The sequence below is a fragment of the Aptenodytes forsteri genome, unplaced genomic scaffold (assembly GCF_000699145.1).
Source record: "Aptenodytes forsteri isolate BGI_AS27 unplaced genomic scaffold, ASM69914v1 Scaffold217, whole genome shotgun sequence".
Lineage (NCBI taxonomy): Eukaryota > Metazoa > Chordata > Aves > Sphenisciformes > Spheniscidae > Aptenodytes > Aptenodytes forsteri.
The window spans coordinates 1,353,993-1,368,346 of NW_008796222.1; the positions used below are offsets into that span (position 1 = coordinate 1,353,993).

The 14,354-nt window shown below is 37.3% G+C and overlaps 1 protein-coding gene across 1 annotated transcript in view; it reads left to right on the top strand.

Moving 5' to 3' along the window:
- The window catches only part of LOC103907071 (triadin), a 100,805-nt gene that overhangs the window by 62,700 nt on the left and 23,751 nt on the right, over nt 1-14,354 (top strand). Inside the window, exons 7-9 of the mRNA XM_019474601.1 lie at nt 9,947-10,001; nt 11,404-11,463; nt 14,040-14,099. Of these exons, the coding sequence (XP_019330146.1) occupies nt 9,947-10,001; nt 11,404-11,463; nt 14,040-14,099 (175 nt within the window). The remainder of the gene's footprint in view (nt 1-9,946; nt 10,002-11,403; nt 11,464-14,039; nt 14,100-14,354) is intronic.

A 14,354-nucleotide genomic window follows, 5' to 3' on the forward strand; every position in this document is an offset into this window, starting at 1 on the left:
TATTTTTTCTGTCTGTTTACCTACGTATATGTATGTAATGTACAGTGTATTTGTTAACTGCACATGTTGCCATTGTTGTATTATAGAAGCCTTCAAAGATCAGTTGGCACAGACTGTAAATGATCAAAAATTCATGTATACCGTATCATTAACAAATAGTGTAATTGTATGTTTGCGTGGCTATATTGTAAATGCACCTTCATAATAAGATTCTCCTGCCCAAACTTATCCAGGAATCTTCTCTGTAGCAAAGGTGCAAGAAAGTAGAGTGCTGATGAACTTCCTCTGGTGCAAAAGGCGTGAAGTGTGTTGGGCAAGGAAGAAAGCAAATTTACAGGCTGGTGGGTGCCATCCAAGTTAGGAAGTCATAGTTAACAGTGAGCCAGGTGTGTATCAGAGATAAGAAAAGCCTCCATTTTAAGAACCTACTCTTTTTCAGTCTTTAATCTTCTCTCACTGGCACTTTCCAAAAATCCACAATGGAACTGGTTTGTACTGGTTTTCAGAGGTCATGTAAACAAAGACATTTCCTGGGATATGTGCAGATCTTTTGCCTAAGAAAGCCTCCTCTGTAAAGGTTAGGCCACATAAAATTTGATGAGCATCTCTGATGCACCAGTGCTGTACTTAGTGATGGCAGAAGAAAGCGAGAAGGAAGCTTATTAAAGAGTGTGTATGTACATACACCCTCCCTCCCTCACTTATATTCATTTCTCTATATATTCTTTACATGTTTTTATAGTATTTTACAGCTCTAGTGATAGCTTTCCAGTTCTGTCCTAATCAGAGTCATCTGGAGTGCCTAGAACTGCTTCCCAACTACTTAATAAATCATGTTGTATTAAAATGATTTTTTTAGGCTATCAGTGAGCTAGCCAGACAATAATGAACTCAGATCCATTAGCAAGGGATCCCAGTTAAGGTCTTTTCAAGCACAGTATTCTAAAAACACAAATGAAGTTGCAGCTTTGACCAAAACAGCCTCTTGTGTACCGTTTCATCTGTACAAAAGTGCATTGCTTTACATAGAAGAACATTAACGTTGCAGAAATGATTACTAAGAAGTTATAAGATGCCAGAAAAAAAACCATTCAGGTGTCATTAGTTAAGTGCCTTTATGCATGTGCCTGATAATGCAGTCTTTAATTATACAATCACTTACTGAAACACAGGACAAATTTTTTTTTCTATTTTTAGTTTTCATATTTAGTCTCAAAAATGTATCTTGTGTGTAGGAGGAACAATTACAAGAAAACATTCTGTCTGGCCTCAAGCTAGAGCATGATAAAGGCATGAATCTTTAGGGAATTTTACTGTTACCTTCTAAAGTACCTTCAGGAAGCATGGCAAATACAATATTTTATTGGGTTTAATACAAAAAATCTAGAGGTAAAGTGAATGTTTTTAATAGAGGCAAACACCCCAAACAAATTTCAGTCTCCCACCCAAAAATATGGGGACATTAGAGTTTTAAAAATAATTTTAAGTATATTTTTGAATAGTCAAACCCCCTGAACCCAAGTGTCAAGATTTACAGGGGAGTTCCATCCATAAGCTTCATTTTGAAAAGATTGTACCGAAATAGCAGGAACAGATACAATGAATGGACGTCCCTGATGGAAGTGGATGAAATTATAAGAAATATTTTTACAGTATTAAGAGCCAGCCAAACTTGTGCCCTAAAATTCGCTTTTAATTAAATATTTTTATAAACTACTAGTAAAAAAGTCCATTTCAATTATTGTACTTAGCCAATTTAATCCTGAAAAGAAGAAATACTCTGAGAAATGATTCAACAAAGCATTTGTTCATGCTTAAGAGCACTGAAATTAAATTATTTCGCGATTACATGTACACATAAGCACAAATTCACTACAAAATAGGGTCTTTCCAATTTGGTATTTGATGTATTAGTACTTTCACAAGGGCCAACAGCACCCTAGACTGTATGAGCAGGAGCTCGGCCGGTCAGTGGAGGTAAGGGATTAATTATGCCCCTGGGCTCAGCTCTCACAAGACCACGTCTAGATACTGCGTCCAGTTCTGGGCCTCCCAGTTCAGGAAAGCCCTCCATAAACTGGGGCGAGTTCAGTGTGGGGCCACTGCAATGGCGAGGGCTGGAGCAGTTGTCCCGAGGGGAGAGCTGAGGGACGGAGCTGGCTCAGCCTGGGACAGCTGTCCTGTGAGTCTGTCCTCTTGTGACATACACAGACTTTGCAAGACTGAGCTGTTGCTGAAGGCTGTTTAAGAAGTAGGTGTTACACTTGTTACTGCTGTTGCTATCAATGAATAAGGGGTAACTATGCAATACTTTGGCAACGTGGAAGAACAATAATAAAATGTATTGAGGTAAAGGTATAGATAAGTATACAATTTCTGTCTAATGGAAGGTCCAATGATAATCCAAATGGACCGATCATTTCTGGTTTTTATGAAAAACTGACATTAGCAGTGAAATGAATTGTCCTGCATTTCTGGGAAATATCTCTGATTACAACAGGCATTGGGAAGGCGTGGGAAAAGGCATGATCTACTGTGTGGCTTTTCCCAAATACACTTCACTAATACATTGCTGTCGGAGTGAGGGATGGAAGAAGACCATGTGATGATGAAATGCTACCTCTGACAGCCATAGCTTAAATCACAGAGATTTTAGGACAGATACTCGTGTGCCTCTGAATTAGTACTAGCCTCTCTGTTTTTTTGCAGAAAGTATCTCTGAATTCAGCCTGATATGACAAATAGATTCCAGGCCCTTCAAAACCACTTAATTTACTATGCGTAGCACATATCTGTCCCTCCTACCCCTATTGACTTGTTAATAGGCCTGTACTGATAATGCAAATATTAAACATCACAGAATAAAGCTGTCTGTGTTTTAGCATATGGATAAATTATGAGATTATAAAGACAAATATAATGTGTCCCCATAATTTAATTTGTTGTCATTGAAAGATAAGGTATTTGAGACAGCTAAGTAGATAAATAGAGCTGGACCATAAAAATCAGTGTATTAGAAACCCACGTAAGCTGACAAAATTAGCAAGTTAAATGGTGTATTTACATTTGACACTGGGGCTATCGACCCTGATTTCTGGAGGTATGGCTACAGATATACCTGAGTTAACTTTAAACTAGGTAACATGGTACAGATAACAATGTAACTGTAGTGGCTCAGGTACAGCTGTCAAGTATCTATTTAGCTGCATGGGCTTACAGCAGCCTAGGGTGAAGGCAATGCTGTGGGCAGTTCGACTACCACCAGTAGGTGTCAAACCAAAATCTCAGTTCAGATGGATGTAACGCTGTCTGACTGCTGCAATTAAATCTAATTTTAAATTGTACAAACATGTAACTCATGAGATATTGTCTCGCTCTTATATAGGCATTTATGTTCAGTGTTGAAGGGCTAAATCCAGCACAGGGTTAGGCGCTGCAGTGAGCAGCGTGTACATGTCTGGTACCAGTTGGGGAAGACCTGGGCAAACTCAGAGGCAAGCCTCTTCCCCCTTCACAGGTAATTGAGGTGGTTTGTAATGAGTGCAGGTGCCTCCAAAGTTCATTAATTGCTGGGATTTCCTTAGATTATTGTTTTGGACCTGGAAGCCTGTGCCCCTCTCCAGATCAAGCCCTTTCCTTTTTTTTTTTTTTTTTTGGTTTATCCTTCAAGAGGAATTAACTTATAGCCATCTAAGTTTACTTTACTTTTGAATAAAAGCATCTACACGGAGATTCAATGCTCTCTGACTAACGCACTCTAACTTCATTGTATTAGTTCATTTATCTTAACTTTCCTGAGTGTTGCTCTGTAGACAAGCACTTAGTCAGTTAGCTGGAACAAGCAATCTCTCTTTCATGCTTATTGCACTCATCACCTAGCTTTATACTAAGCAGCAGACTGAAGACTTACTCAGCTGGAAACTATTTTTACTTCCCTTAGGTATGGAATTAGTGCCTCCTTATTACATCTCTTCTTTTAGCACTTGCTTTTTTGGGGTGGGTAATGTCTCTGTCTCAAACACTTTAATGAAGAAAAACTAAATCACATCCCCCTTCACTATGTCTTCCACCTGATGCAAACCAAATATACTATTAGATGATTGAAATTTGGAAAAACCTCTCACATATATGCTATGCTTCTTGTTTTTAATTTTATGTGAAGTAGATAGGAATATTCTTATATGATTAAGTTTGGAATACATTTTTAAATTACCTTAAAATTTTCCGTTATAAACTCCTATTTTAGATTATTTATAAATTTACCACACTCCAGTCATTAAGGATGAAATTTTTCATGCTCATCTTTTTGCCTTAGGCTGAATTTTCATTCAGAGTCATATAAAAATGTTTCAGCAATTTCCAAAATCTAGGTTAGTGAAAATTAGGTTGGACTGTTATATTTTTTCCAATGCTCATAACAGTTTATTCTGAGCTTATGGGTTTTTTGGTATTTGCAAAGAAGTCCAAGAAAATTTATTTAAGTTGTGGGAAAATTTTAGCTTACACAATTGTCATAAAACTAATTTTAGTTATTCTTCTTATTTTTTCTGGATGAATCCAGCTTCCTATTAAAAAAAGAAAAGAGATGATCTTTTAATTACAAAGTGTGTCATAAAACAAATAAAATGTTTGAATGAGCAGTTTCAGTTCCAGCATTTTTCAGCTGAAGAGTGCTTGACTTTGCAGCCTTAAAAACATTTTTATGTGTTTTTTCTTTGTTTTTTACATGCAAAAAACCAAAATCTTGTTAAGTCTAGTTTGTTTCACAGAAACATGGCAGTATGGCCAGCCTGGCTTTTTTCTAAAACTTAATGCTTGCACCTAAGCTGTGTGGGCTTGAAAAAGGGCATGTATTAAGCCCTTTACAAAGAAATAGATATCCAAGTGTCTAAATCTGGAAAAGATCTGTAGACAGTGAAGTATTTTCTATGACAGAGCTTTTAGGACCACATATGAGGCTGAACATGAAAACATTTCAGGGGAAAAAAACAGAGTTAATATGCAAAAGAAAAATCAAATTTAAGTTTGTCAAATCAAAAGCATCAGTGGACTTTGGTGTCCCTGCCGCACTGTGATTGATGAGTCAAAAATGGCCAGTCATCACAGCCCTGGAACATGAACCCTTTAATTTTTGGCAACACCTGCCCTCCCCGGATAAGGTTCTACCCAAAAGCCATAGCTCTGACAGTGTCCATAAGAGGTAATGGTAAACATTACAATCTGAGATTAGCAAGCTCTGAGGCTATGGGGATATCAACAGGATAGGGCTCTTGGACTAACCAGAGATTGCCTTCAGCCTATCACTGGGAAGAGAAAAATAGCTTATGCTTATGCCAGCCTGGTCTCTGCATATCCACATTCCAGGCTTCCTGCCCAGATACACTGAGTTACTTTTATTTCTCAAGCAGGAGCCAACTGATCCTTTCTCCGTGTTTTTAGCTTGGAGTCCACACAAATATTAATATTTCTTTGCATTTTAGCCCTTTATAGCATTTTGATGATGTGAAGGAACCTTAAATTAGATTTTTCCCTCCACTTTAAGGTCTGCTGACACTCAATTCAGTTAGTGTCATTCAAGGCTCATTTTGTCTTTTTTTCCAAAGCGTAAAATAGGGAAATGCTATGGAGAAACTAGAATAAATTTAAAAAAACCCAAAAAACAAACCACAACAGTCTCCCTTACAACAAAAAACAAACCACAACAGTCTCCCTTACACAAGTAAAATATTCTGTGGCTAAAAACAAGCTTTCTGATTGCCAGTCTGTTCTGCATAGTTCAGCTATATTTTTTGGCATAAACATTGCAAGGGCTTTTGTCCGATGTGCAGAAGCTCGCGTTTCACTGCCATTGACCATCACAGAGCTATTGTTTGCAAAAATGTGCTATTGCCCCATCCAAAACTGACAACACGCTGGCTCCAAGTGTTTTGCACAGAGCTAGCACCTGCTAATACAAATGTAAGATGTAAAAGCATGCTACAGTTTCTGCAAAAATATTCGGTCTAAGGTCTACACGGTATAGGGAGAGAGGAGACTGCTTTTCCTTGGTATGTTACTAGATGTCCTAAAGCAATTGAATGAGTTACAGTCTGTAATTCATTCAATAATAAATTGCTGGTGCTGCTGCGTTCTTCACAGCCTGTTTTTTTAGTGTAAATTGGCTGTCCGCATTCCTTAAAGGCTTTGAAAAATCTCCCTTCAATCTCTTTCCACTGTACTGCTAATTGTTATCAACAATAATTTACCTGTTATGACTGGAAATGTATTTGGATAATGCAAACACATGCAAGATGTAATGAAATTACTGGCTGTTTGGAATGATTTTTCTTAAAGACATGGACCTATTTTTTAATGAGGAAATATTTAACCAACAAAAAATGCTTGCACCTCTGTGAAATGACATTTGCTGCAAAGCTGGTGAAATGAATGCATGCAAAAACATTACTGTGCTTGTGTATAAAGCTCGCAGTTGTCTTCTAATCAGAGTTGTATTTTCTGTGGTTTACTTGTTGACAGAAACAAGTATTGCCAAGAAAATATTTCTTCCCTGAAATTGCAAAATTCTAGTCTTTTGGTAGTAGAGGTTGACAAGGAATGTTTTTGTCTGTCTAAACCATTAGGATGTGGAATACAACCATGTCCAAAAACATGGTCTGAAAGTTGGGTGGGCTTCTAGCAGGACGTGTAGTTGGTTGTGTTTTGAACAGCTGCTCTTCCTGAAGTTACACTCTGATTAAAAGAGATGTTTTCTTGTTAATCCATCCCGTGGCTGAAGTAACAGCTAAAAATAAAGAAAAAAGAGCATGGAAAGCAATATGCTAGCTGGTTTTTATTAAGAATAGAAAGCAATGCTGTCAAGGACTGAAAATAATTTCCTGTGTCAGAAATCTTAGAGTCAGGGTGCTTCTGTAATGGGACCAAAAGAGATCCCACAGATAAGGTTAAGGTTGCTGAATAATCACTTATTTTGCAAACATATGGTCTAACATCTGAAGGCTTATTCAAGGACAAATATTTCTCTTGGACCTGGAATTAAATATTGACATTAAGAAGTTCTATATATCGTCTAGTACCTGAGACTCAGCGCTAAAATCTTATTTGAATTTATAAATATTTTTCCTCGATTACTTTGGTGAAATAATAAGTGTACATAATACCTCCAGATCACAGATTTACTGTGGGTTTTTTTTATTATTATTATTTCTAGTAATTCACAGAGACAAACCTGAAAAACAAGAAAAAATTGGGAGGAAGGAACCCCTAAAGGGTATGTACTCAGCATTTGATGTTCTTTGTCTTTTTGCCAGTGGTTCAAAACAGTCTAATCTATTGACTCTTAGACCCTTCTTGTAAATCCCAATTATGTTTAAGGATTGAGGAGGTGTTGTGAAAGCCAGCTGGAAGGGGAATGAGGATTTTAAAAGCACTTTGAATTCATCACTCTGCAGAAAAGCTAAAATTATATTCAGAGATTAATGAAGAAGTTTTTACTGTATTATTAACTTACATAAAAGATGCCCAGAGCATAAATAGGTGCCTTTTTTATTATTCTTGAATAAATCCAAGCATAATATTTGTCTTTGAGAATACTTCTGAGCAAAACATAATGAGTAAATTATAACATAGAGGGCACGGTCCCTGGAGACATTCTGCTTCAGAGACCTGCTTTAGAAAAAAAATTTCCACAGACTCATTTCAGAGATGTTGGGGAGAGGGTGTTAGAGAGGATTTACTAATTTGCTGGTGGTGTATGCCAACAACGAATTACAGATCTGCCTGTTACAGGAGTCAGAATCAGGATACTGCTTCCTCTCCACCCACAACTCATGAGTTAGCTCTGGGCTCCAAGAGCCACCATATAGTTTGCCTCTTGTGAGGGATTTTTTGGCAAAATGGAATTTTGTTGGGACATACCTACTTGTCAAAACACTTTAACCCTTCTGAGAACATGTCCTTTATATAAAAACGTGACTAATGAAGTATTAGGCTAGAGGAAGAAGCCCATTCGGGAAGAGCAAATAGGCCAGTGGTCATCATAAATCACCCAAAAAAGGGAAGACTCAATATCCAGCCATGGCTGATTTATTTCAGACTGAGAACACGAGTCTCACAGCCCAAGTGAACGTGCACCTTCCTGAAATCTGTGCTTGACTAGGCCTTACTAATGGTCTCTGATTGGAGCTTTTCCTTTTTATATAAATAATTCAAAAGACATTCAGTTAGCAAGACTGACTCTAGAGGCTAATAGCAGGCACGTAAGTTCAGGTTTCACTTAGAATGAATATTTACTACTAGAAAATGGAATGGTGGTAAGAAGAGATTTTTTTTCAGAAATTTAGAAAAATGACAAAGCAAAGACTATAATGTCCCATATTAAAACATGAATGTGTGATTAAGACTTCTCTTGTTATTTTGTGGAAAACTTGGGAAACTTTTCAATTTGATTTGATAGGAGAACAATATTTAATGTTTTTAAAAGTTTCTTAGAACAGGAAAAAATGATCCCAGCCAATCTTAACTTGTCATAACTCCCACTAATATTCTGTCTACCTAACTGTATTTTATCTTAAAGTGAATGTATTACTTAGTTTTGTTTAGTGAACTATTGCTACAATTGCTACTAAAACACTACTACATATAGAGATTCTCTGTATTCATAGTGCTAAGAAAGATTGCTTTCAGACTGTACATTATATTTTAAAACTATGACTATGGATGCATGTCTTTCTAAGGCCCATTTCATTGTAGTGTGACTGGGAGACTCTAAAGTTTCACTGCATCCCTGTATTTTAACTGTTTATTTTCTCCTTTAAATACATTCCCTTTTCAAGAGTTAGGTAACGGAGAGAGTAAATAACATCCTTTTCTAATTTCTAATCACCTTCTGTGATGAAGTTTAGGAAAGTTATCTAATGACACAGAGAATAATTAAAAGTGTCTCAGTCACTTAGAAGTGACTCAGTCAGCTGTGTCAGGAACTCATTCTCATGTATTACAGAACTATATTGCTAAAAAAATGCGAGCGCCTGAATATTCCCTACCTTTCTTCTTTTGCTTCCAGTTAGATATGGAATTCACGGTACTGTAAAAGAACTTCCTTATTTTCTCATGTTTGACAAAGGGAGTTTTACTAAACTGGGATGAAATCTCCACAGGAGTTAGAGTTAAAGGTAGCTTGCAGTTTCACAGCTGATTTTTCTGAAGTGCTCCAAAATCCACATGTTTATTTCCCATTGTCTGGAAAATTATTGTGTAAAATCCTAAGAAAAGTGAGTGGAAAATATTACGTGAATGAGTGGATAGCATAATACAGTTTCCACTGTCATAATGTTAGTTTTTACTTTGCATGTACTGGGCATCTAATTATGGCTCTGAGATCATCATTGCCGGGGACTGATCTCAGCTAGTGTCCATTACTAGCTATCCATATCCATTACTAGCTCTCCGTATCCATTACTGGTTATCCATTTCAAGCCAGCTGGCAAGTGACAGACATGTCATTTGTGCATGTGATGCTCTTATGCTCCAGGATTGATTCCAGGGTTTTTATGAGCCTCTGCCTGACAGTATGGGGTGGCCCAGGTGATGTCCTCTTTCTAGTGCAGGCAGCAGCATTTACTGCGAGCTCTGCCTTAGTCCTTGACGGTTTTCTGAAAATCTCACTTCAGGAATGGACAGACAATTGCAAAGGATGATGTTACTGTAGTAAACAGCTGAGGCATGTTGCCATGGCTTGGGTGGTAAGCAGTGACTTGTTAGCCAGAGTTGTCTGCTCACACCCACGTAGTATCATGTATGCTGTGCAGGTATGCACGGGATAGTTCAGGAGTAACACAGTTTGCCATTTTGACTCCTAAGGTTTATCTTGGTAGAATTATTTTTGATTCTTGAGTTTTTCCACAGTTTTTTTAATATATATGAACACATTTCTTCTTTCCTAGTGACACATAAAGACAAACTGGAAAGACAAGAAAAACCTGAAAAAAAGGAAAGACATGCAGGTAATGATTTAATGTCAGAACTTATTTTACATTTTGAGGTACCCCAGAGCTAATTGTCTACTCAATTTCCATTTATGTGTCCCCTTGATTGGAAAAAATGTTATAGAACTTTATGAATACAGATCATGAGATCATATAAAGGTTTGCAGACATACAGACTGAGTAGCATTTTGTATTCCTTCTGCATGTTTGTTGGGTTTTTTCTGAGGAAGGGAGACAATATGTTTTATACTCTGGATTAGTATAATCTCCCAGTAATCTCTGAGTATTTCCAACACTCACAGTAAGTATGGTTGTTAAGAGAATATGGTCATCCAGGAAAAACACCTGACAACCTGTAAACAAAGGTAATGAGGCAGACCATGTGAAAAAACCATTTTAAATACAATACTGAGTAGGGCTGTTGCATAGGCATTGAATAGGGCAGGGTTAATTCTTTAAGTAGTTACCTGCAGTAAATAGGTATCTAGCACTGCTTCATCTTCCACAATTCTTATTTTCTTTTGAAACACCAACACAAGGCTGGAGAGTACATAGCAATGCTCATGCATACATTTTTGTGTTCTTAGTATAAATTCATATGCCGGAGTCAAATACGCAGCTGAGTGTTTTCACACGCCTGGTCCCCATAGGATACCTCAGGGGATATGAACGCATACAAATATCAGTTCTGCACACCCGTGGACAAGTTACTGTGTAAACATTAATTGCAATAAATTAGCAAGTCAGAGCCCACATAGGAGAATATTCCAGACTACCCACCACTCAGTGACTATTGCACAACTCAGGTGTATCCTGAAACCTGAGCCAGAAATCTAGTCACTACAGTGTACTTTATTTCAGTTTGTAAAGTGGAAATTAAAAGCAAACAAAAAGCCCCCAAGAGCATTAGTTATAATGCCATTGCAATTAGATTTGTAATTAATTATAGTGTTTAATCATTCATAGCTGGAAAAACTGTTAGTTGTTATGTGGAGTTCGGAAAACCCTTCAGAAATGAACCAAAGTAATAAACAAGAAAGCTCAAAAATAACAACAAACCAAAATCAACCAGTAAATGACTATATAAACAAAACAAATAAAATGAACCAGTAAACAACACAAATAAGCATGACTCTTCTTGACTAACTTCTTTCATGGGATTACAGTTGTGCCAGAAGGACCATTCCTCCCCCAGCTGATGACAGAGACCTCAGGGATGGTAGACAAGTTTTTGAAAGTTCGAATCATGTGTTTTGACATCAGCAGCAGACAGCAGCAGCTGAATCAATCTTTCCGGTTCTTTGCATGGAGAGCCATGATGCCTGCTTGTGTTTCTTGATCTTTTTTCTCCTTTTTCTCACTTGAAATGCAACAGTTCTCTTTTTTAATAACCATTAATGTTGTTGTTATTTATTTCTAGCTATTCACAAAGAGAAACCTGAAAAGCCAGAAAAACATGAAAAGAAAGCACCTCCTAAAGGTAATGCAGATTATTATGGGATGTTGTACAATTTTAGATTTTAATGTCTATATAGTTTGGGAGAGCATGGAGATGAATATTTAAAGTATAAAGTTCTTCTAGTCCATGCTCTACATTTTTTGGGTGCTCTCACTTTTGCTTAGGCAGGTCTTGATCAGCCCCTGAATGAAGTCTTGCTCAGCATATATTTCTTGCCCAGTTTTCTTGTTTTGATGCACAGAGGTAATTATGAATCATTCTTGTGCAGCTGAAGAAATAAGCCTATGACTATTATATTTGCATTCCTTGATGTCTTTTCCTCCACAATGGGATTAAGTAATTTACCTGCAAAGAAGGCTTTCTCTTGTGTATCAGTTCTCAATCTGGTGCAGACCTAATGCAAGAGTGTTTACTAACTCTCTGTCTGGGTCTTCCATCATATCCAAAAATAGATTTTAATTTTCTTGCCTTTATTTTTTGCAATAACATTTTCATTTCAGTACATGATTTGTACTGTCCTCCATGGCAGAAGTGGCTTTGGTTAAGATTTATATATCAACTAATTATCATATATATTCTGAAGCAATATTGTGTATGAGAGGTGATTTTCAGTCTTCTTTTGACTGATAATTCCACCTTTAGCTATGACTTGGACAGGGGGATTTAAAAATCCAATCAGCTTGCCCTGTTATGCCATTTTTTAAAGACTAACATTTATTATTGCTTAGCATTTAAATGTTTTTGTTCTGAAGATTTGGGGTTTTTTTTACATGCATTGCTTTTTGGAAGCCAGATATTTCTATAATGAAGTTAGGTTTCAGTCTTTGTCTCTTCTTACTTTTACTCAGTTAACTCTTGAAAAAAATACTATGCAATGTATCTTAATATCAGTCTGTTATGGCATTCAGATTAATCTCATGATGATGGATGCATGAATTAATTAGGTTTAATTTGAATCTGTTCAGACAATATAGATTCAAATGTACAAAACAGTCTTTATTGGACTCGACCTTACTCTAAGGAGAAATGTGAAAACAGAAAGTGGGAGTGAAGAAAGAGAAAAAGTGGAAGACTTAAAGCCTTAAAAGACTCTGATAGGTAGCCATTGTCCAGTCACTCTTTAAAAGGGATATTTGGTCATTTTTTCTACTTTCAGTGTATAACTTGAAAGTGTAGGACTTTTTTATAAAGTGAATTCACACTGAAGTAATCCAGAGAAAATAAATGCCCACAATGTCTGTGTAGATTTGAAAAGCAAATAACTTCCAAGAATCACTGAGGTTTTCTTAATGAGCAGCCAGCCTGTTTACCCATTTATCTTCTGCTAGCTAACCAAATAATCACTTAGAGCTTTAATGTTTAATAGCAGCCATGACTCCAGTCACTGGCTGGAAAATTGTACGAAGAACTTGGCCACTTTGTAGCTAGGGAGATGTGCTCCTGCAGTATGACATATAGACATGCTACCCTCTCTTGAGCAGTTTCCATGCCATGCGAGTCCCTGTGGGTGGACTCGGTGCACTAGGGCCCTCATTGCCTTCAGCACTTCCTAAGGCACATTTATGCCGGCAGTATGCTGAGCTATCCATTGCCAGGCTCACCTCCCTTTTGTCTGGGGTCTGCTCGAAACTGGATCGGCTACCAGCAGTGCTGAGGGGCCATTTCAACCACTTGCAGTCCCTAGGAAGTGAGGATGCTCAGGTCCAGGCCAACTTCAGGGAACAGGTGTACTGAAAATCAGGTGACTACTTCCACCACAGTCAGGAGATTTTCTCTACGCTCAATACAAAGACAGGATAATTCTTCAGCCCCTGCTAAAGGCTCCAGAAAGCTTCAGTGATATGAATGCTATTTAAACACATCATCTAAGAAACAGCTATCTTAAAAAAAAGAAAAACCAGTCTAAATTTAAATCATGGCTCATATAGGCAGCAATTCCAGGCTGGAATTCAGTTAGAGAGGATGTTGCTATTATGTAGTTATCACTTGAAAGAAGTGTAATTAACTCTCAAGGCTGTTTTGTTCTGGCAATATGTCTGGATGGCAACCAGGAGAGGAAAGATAGAAGTCCCTGCAAAAAATTTTGACAGCCTTTCTGGGACATAGCAGTGTGTGTTTACACAGTGCATCCTGTGCAGACATGAACTCACTCGAGCTGGGCTCTGAAGTGAGCACCAGGCTTGTGGCTGTGTTTGTATGACAGTGAGCCCAAGCTAAGAAAAATCCCTTTCTGTAAGCCAAATGTAGTCGCACGGTTTCTTGTTGGCGGGAGCACAAGAAGATCAAGCCCGTGCCTGCTCAGAGCCTGAGCAGAGCAAGTTTGTGTCATCTGGAATATGCAGTATAAACATTCCCTACAGAGCTTCAGATCTGTGTGACTGTCTTGTCTTCTGGTTAGGTAAGTCTCAACAGATATTTGGAAGATTTTTACCCCAGTGTGTGAACCTGAGAAAAAGAAGCAAGAATTTTGCAAACTGAAAAACAGGAATCATGAAGAAATGTGAAACTTCCAGGGATGTTTTTGTGTTTTAGCAATATTTTCTCATTCTTTGTGAGGTTTTTTTTTTCCCCTAATATACAATTGTACTCATTTCTAGTAATTCAAAAAGACAAACCTGAAAGACATGAAAAAGCTGAAAAGAAACCTCCTCCCAAAGGTATTTATTTATTTATACTACATTTTTTACCAGAATTTACATTAAAATTCATAAACTTTATTTTATTGGCACAGATAATATAATGTATATGAAAAATCAGCTACATGACGCTATAATGAAATTATAATATAGTTAGAATTAAAATGTCTCTAGAACATCCAGGGGTTAGTTCTATGCATGATCCCTTTTAAAACCTGTTGAAATTTCAAAGGTGAGAATTAAAGGTAAGAACCACCATTTCCCTATAAAAGAAGT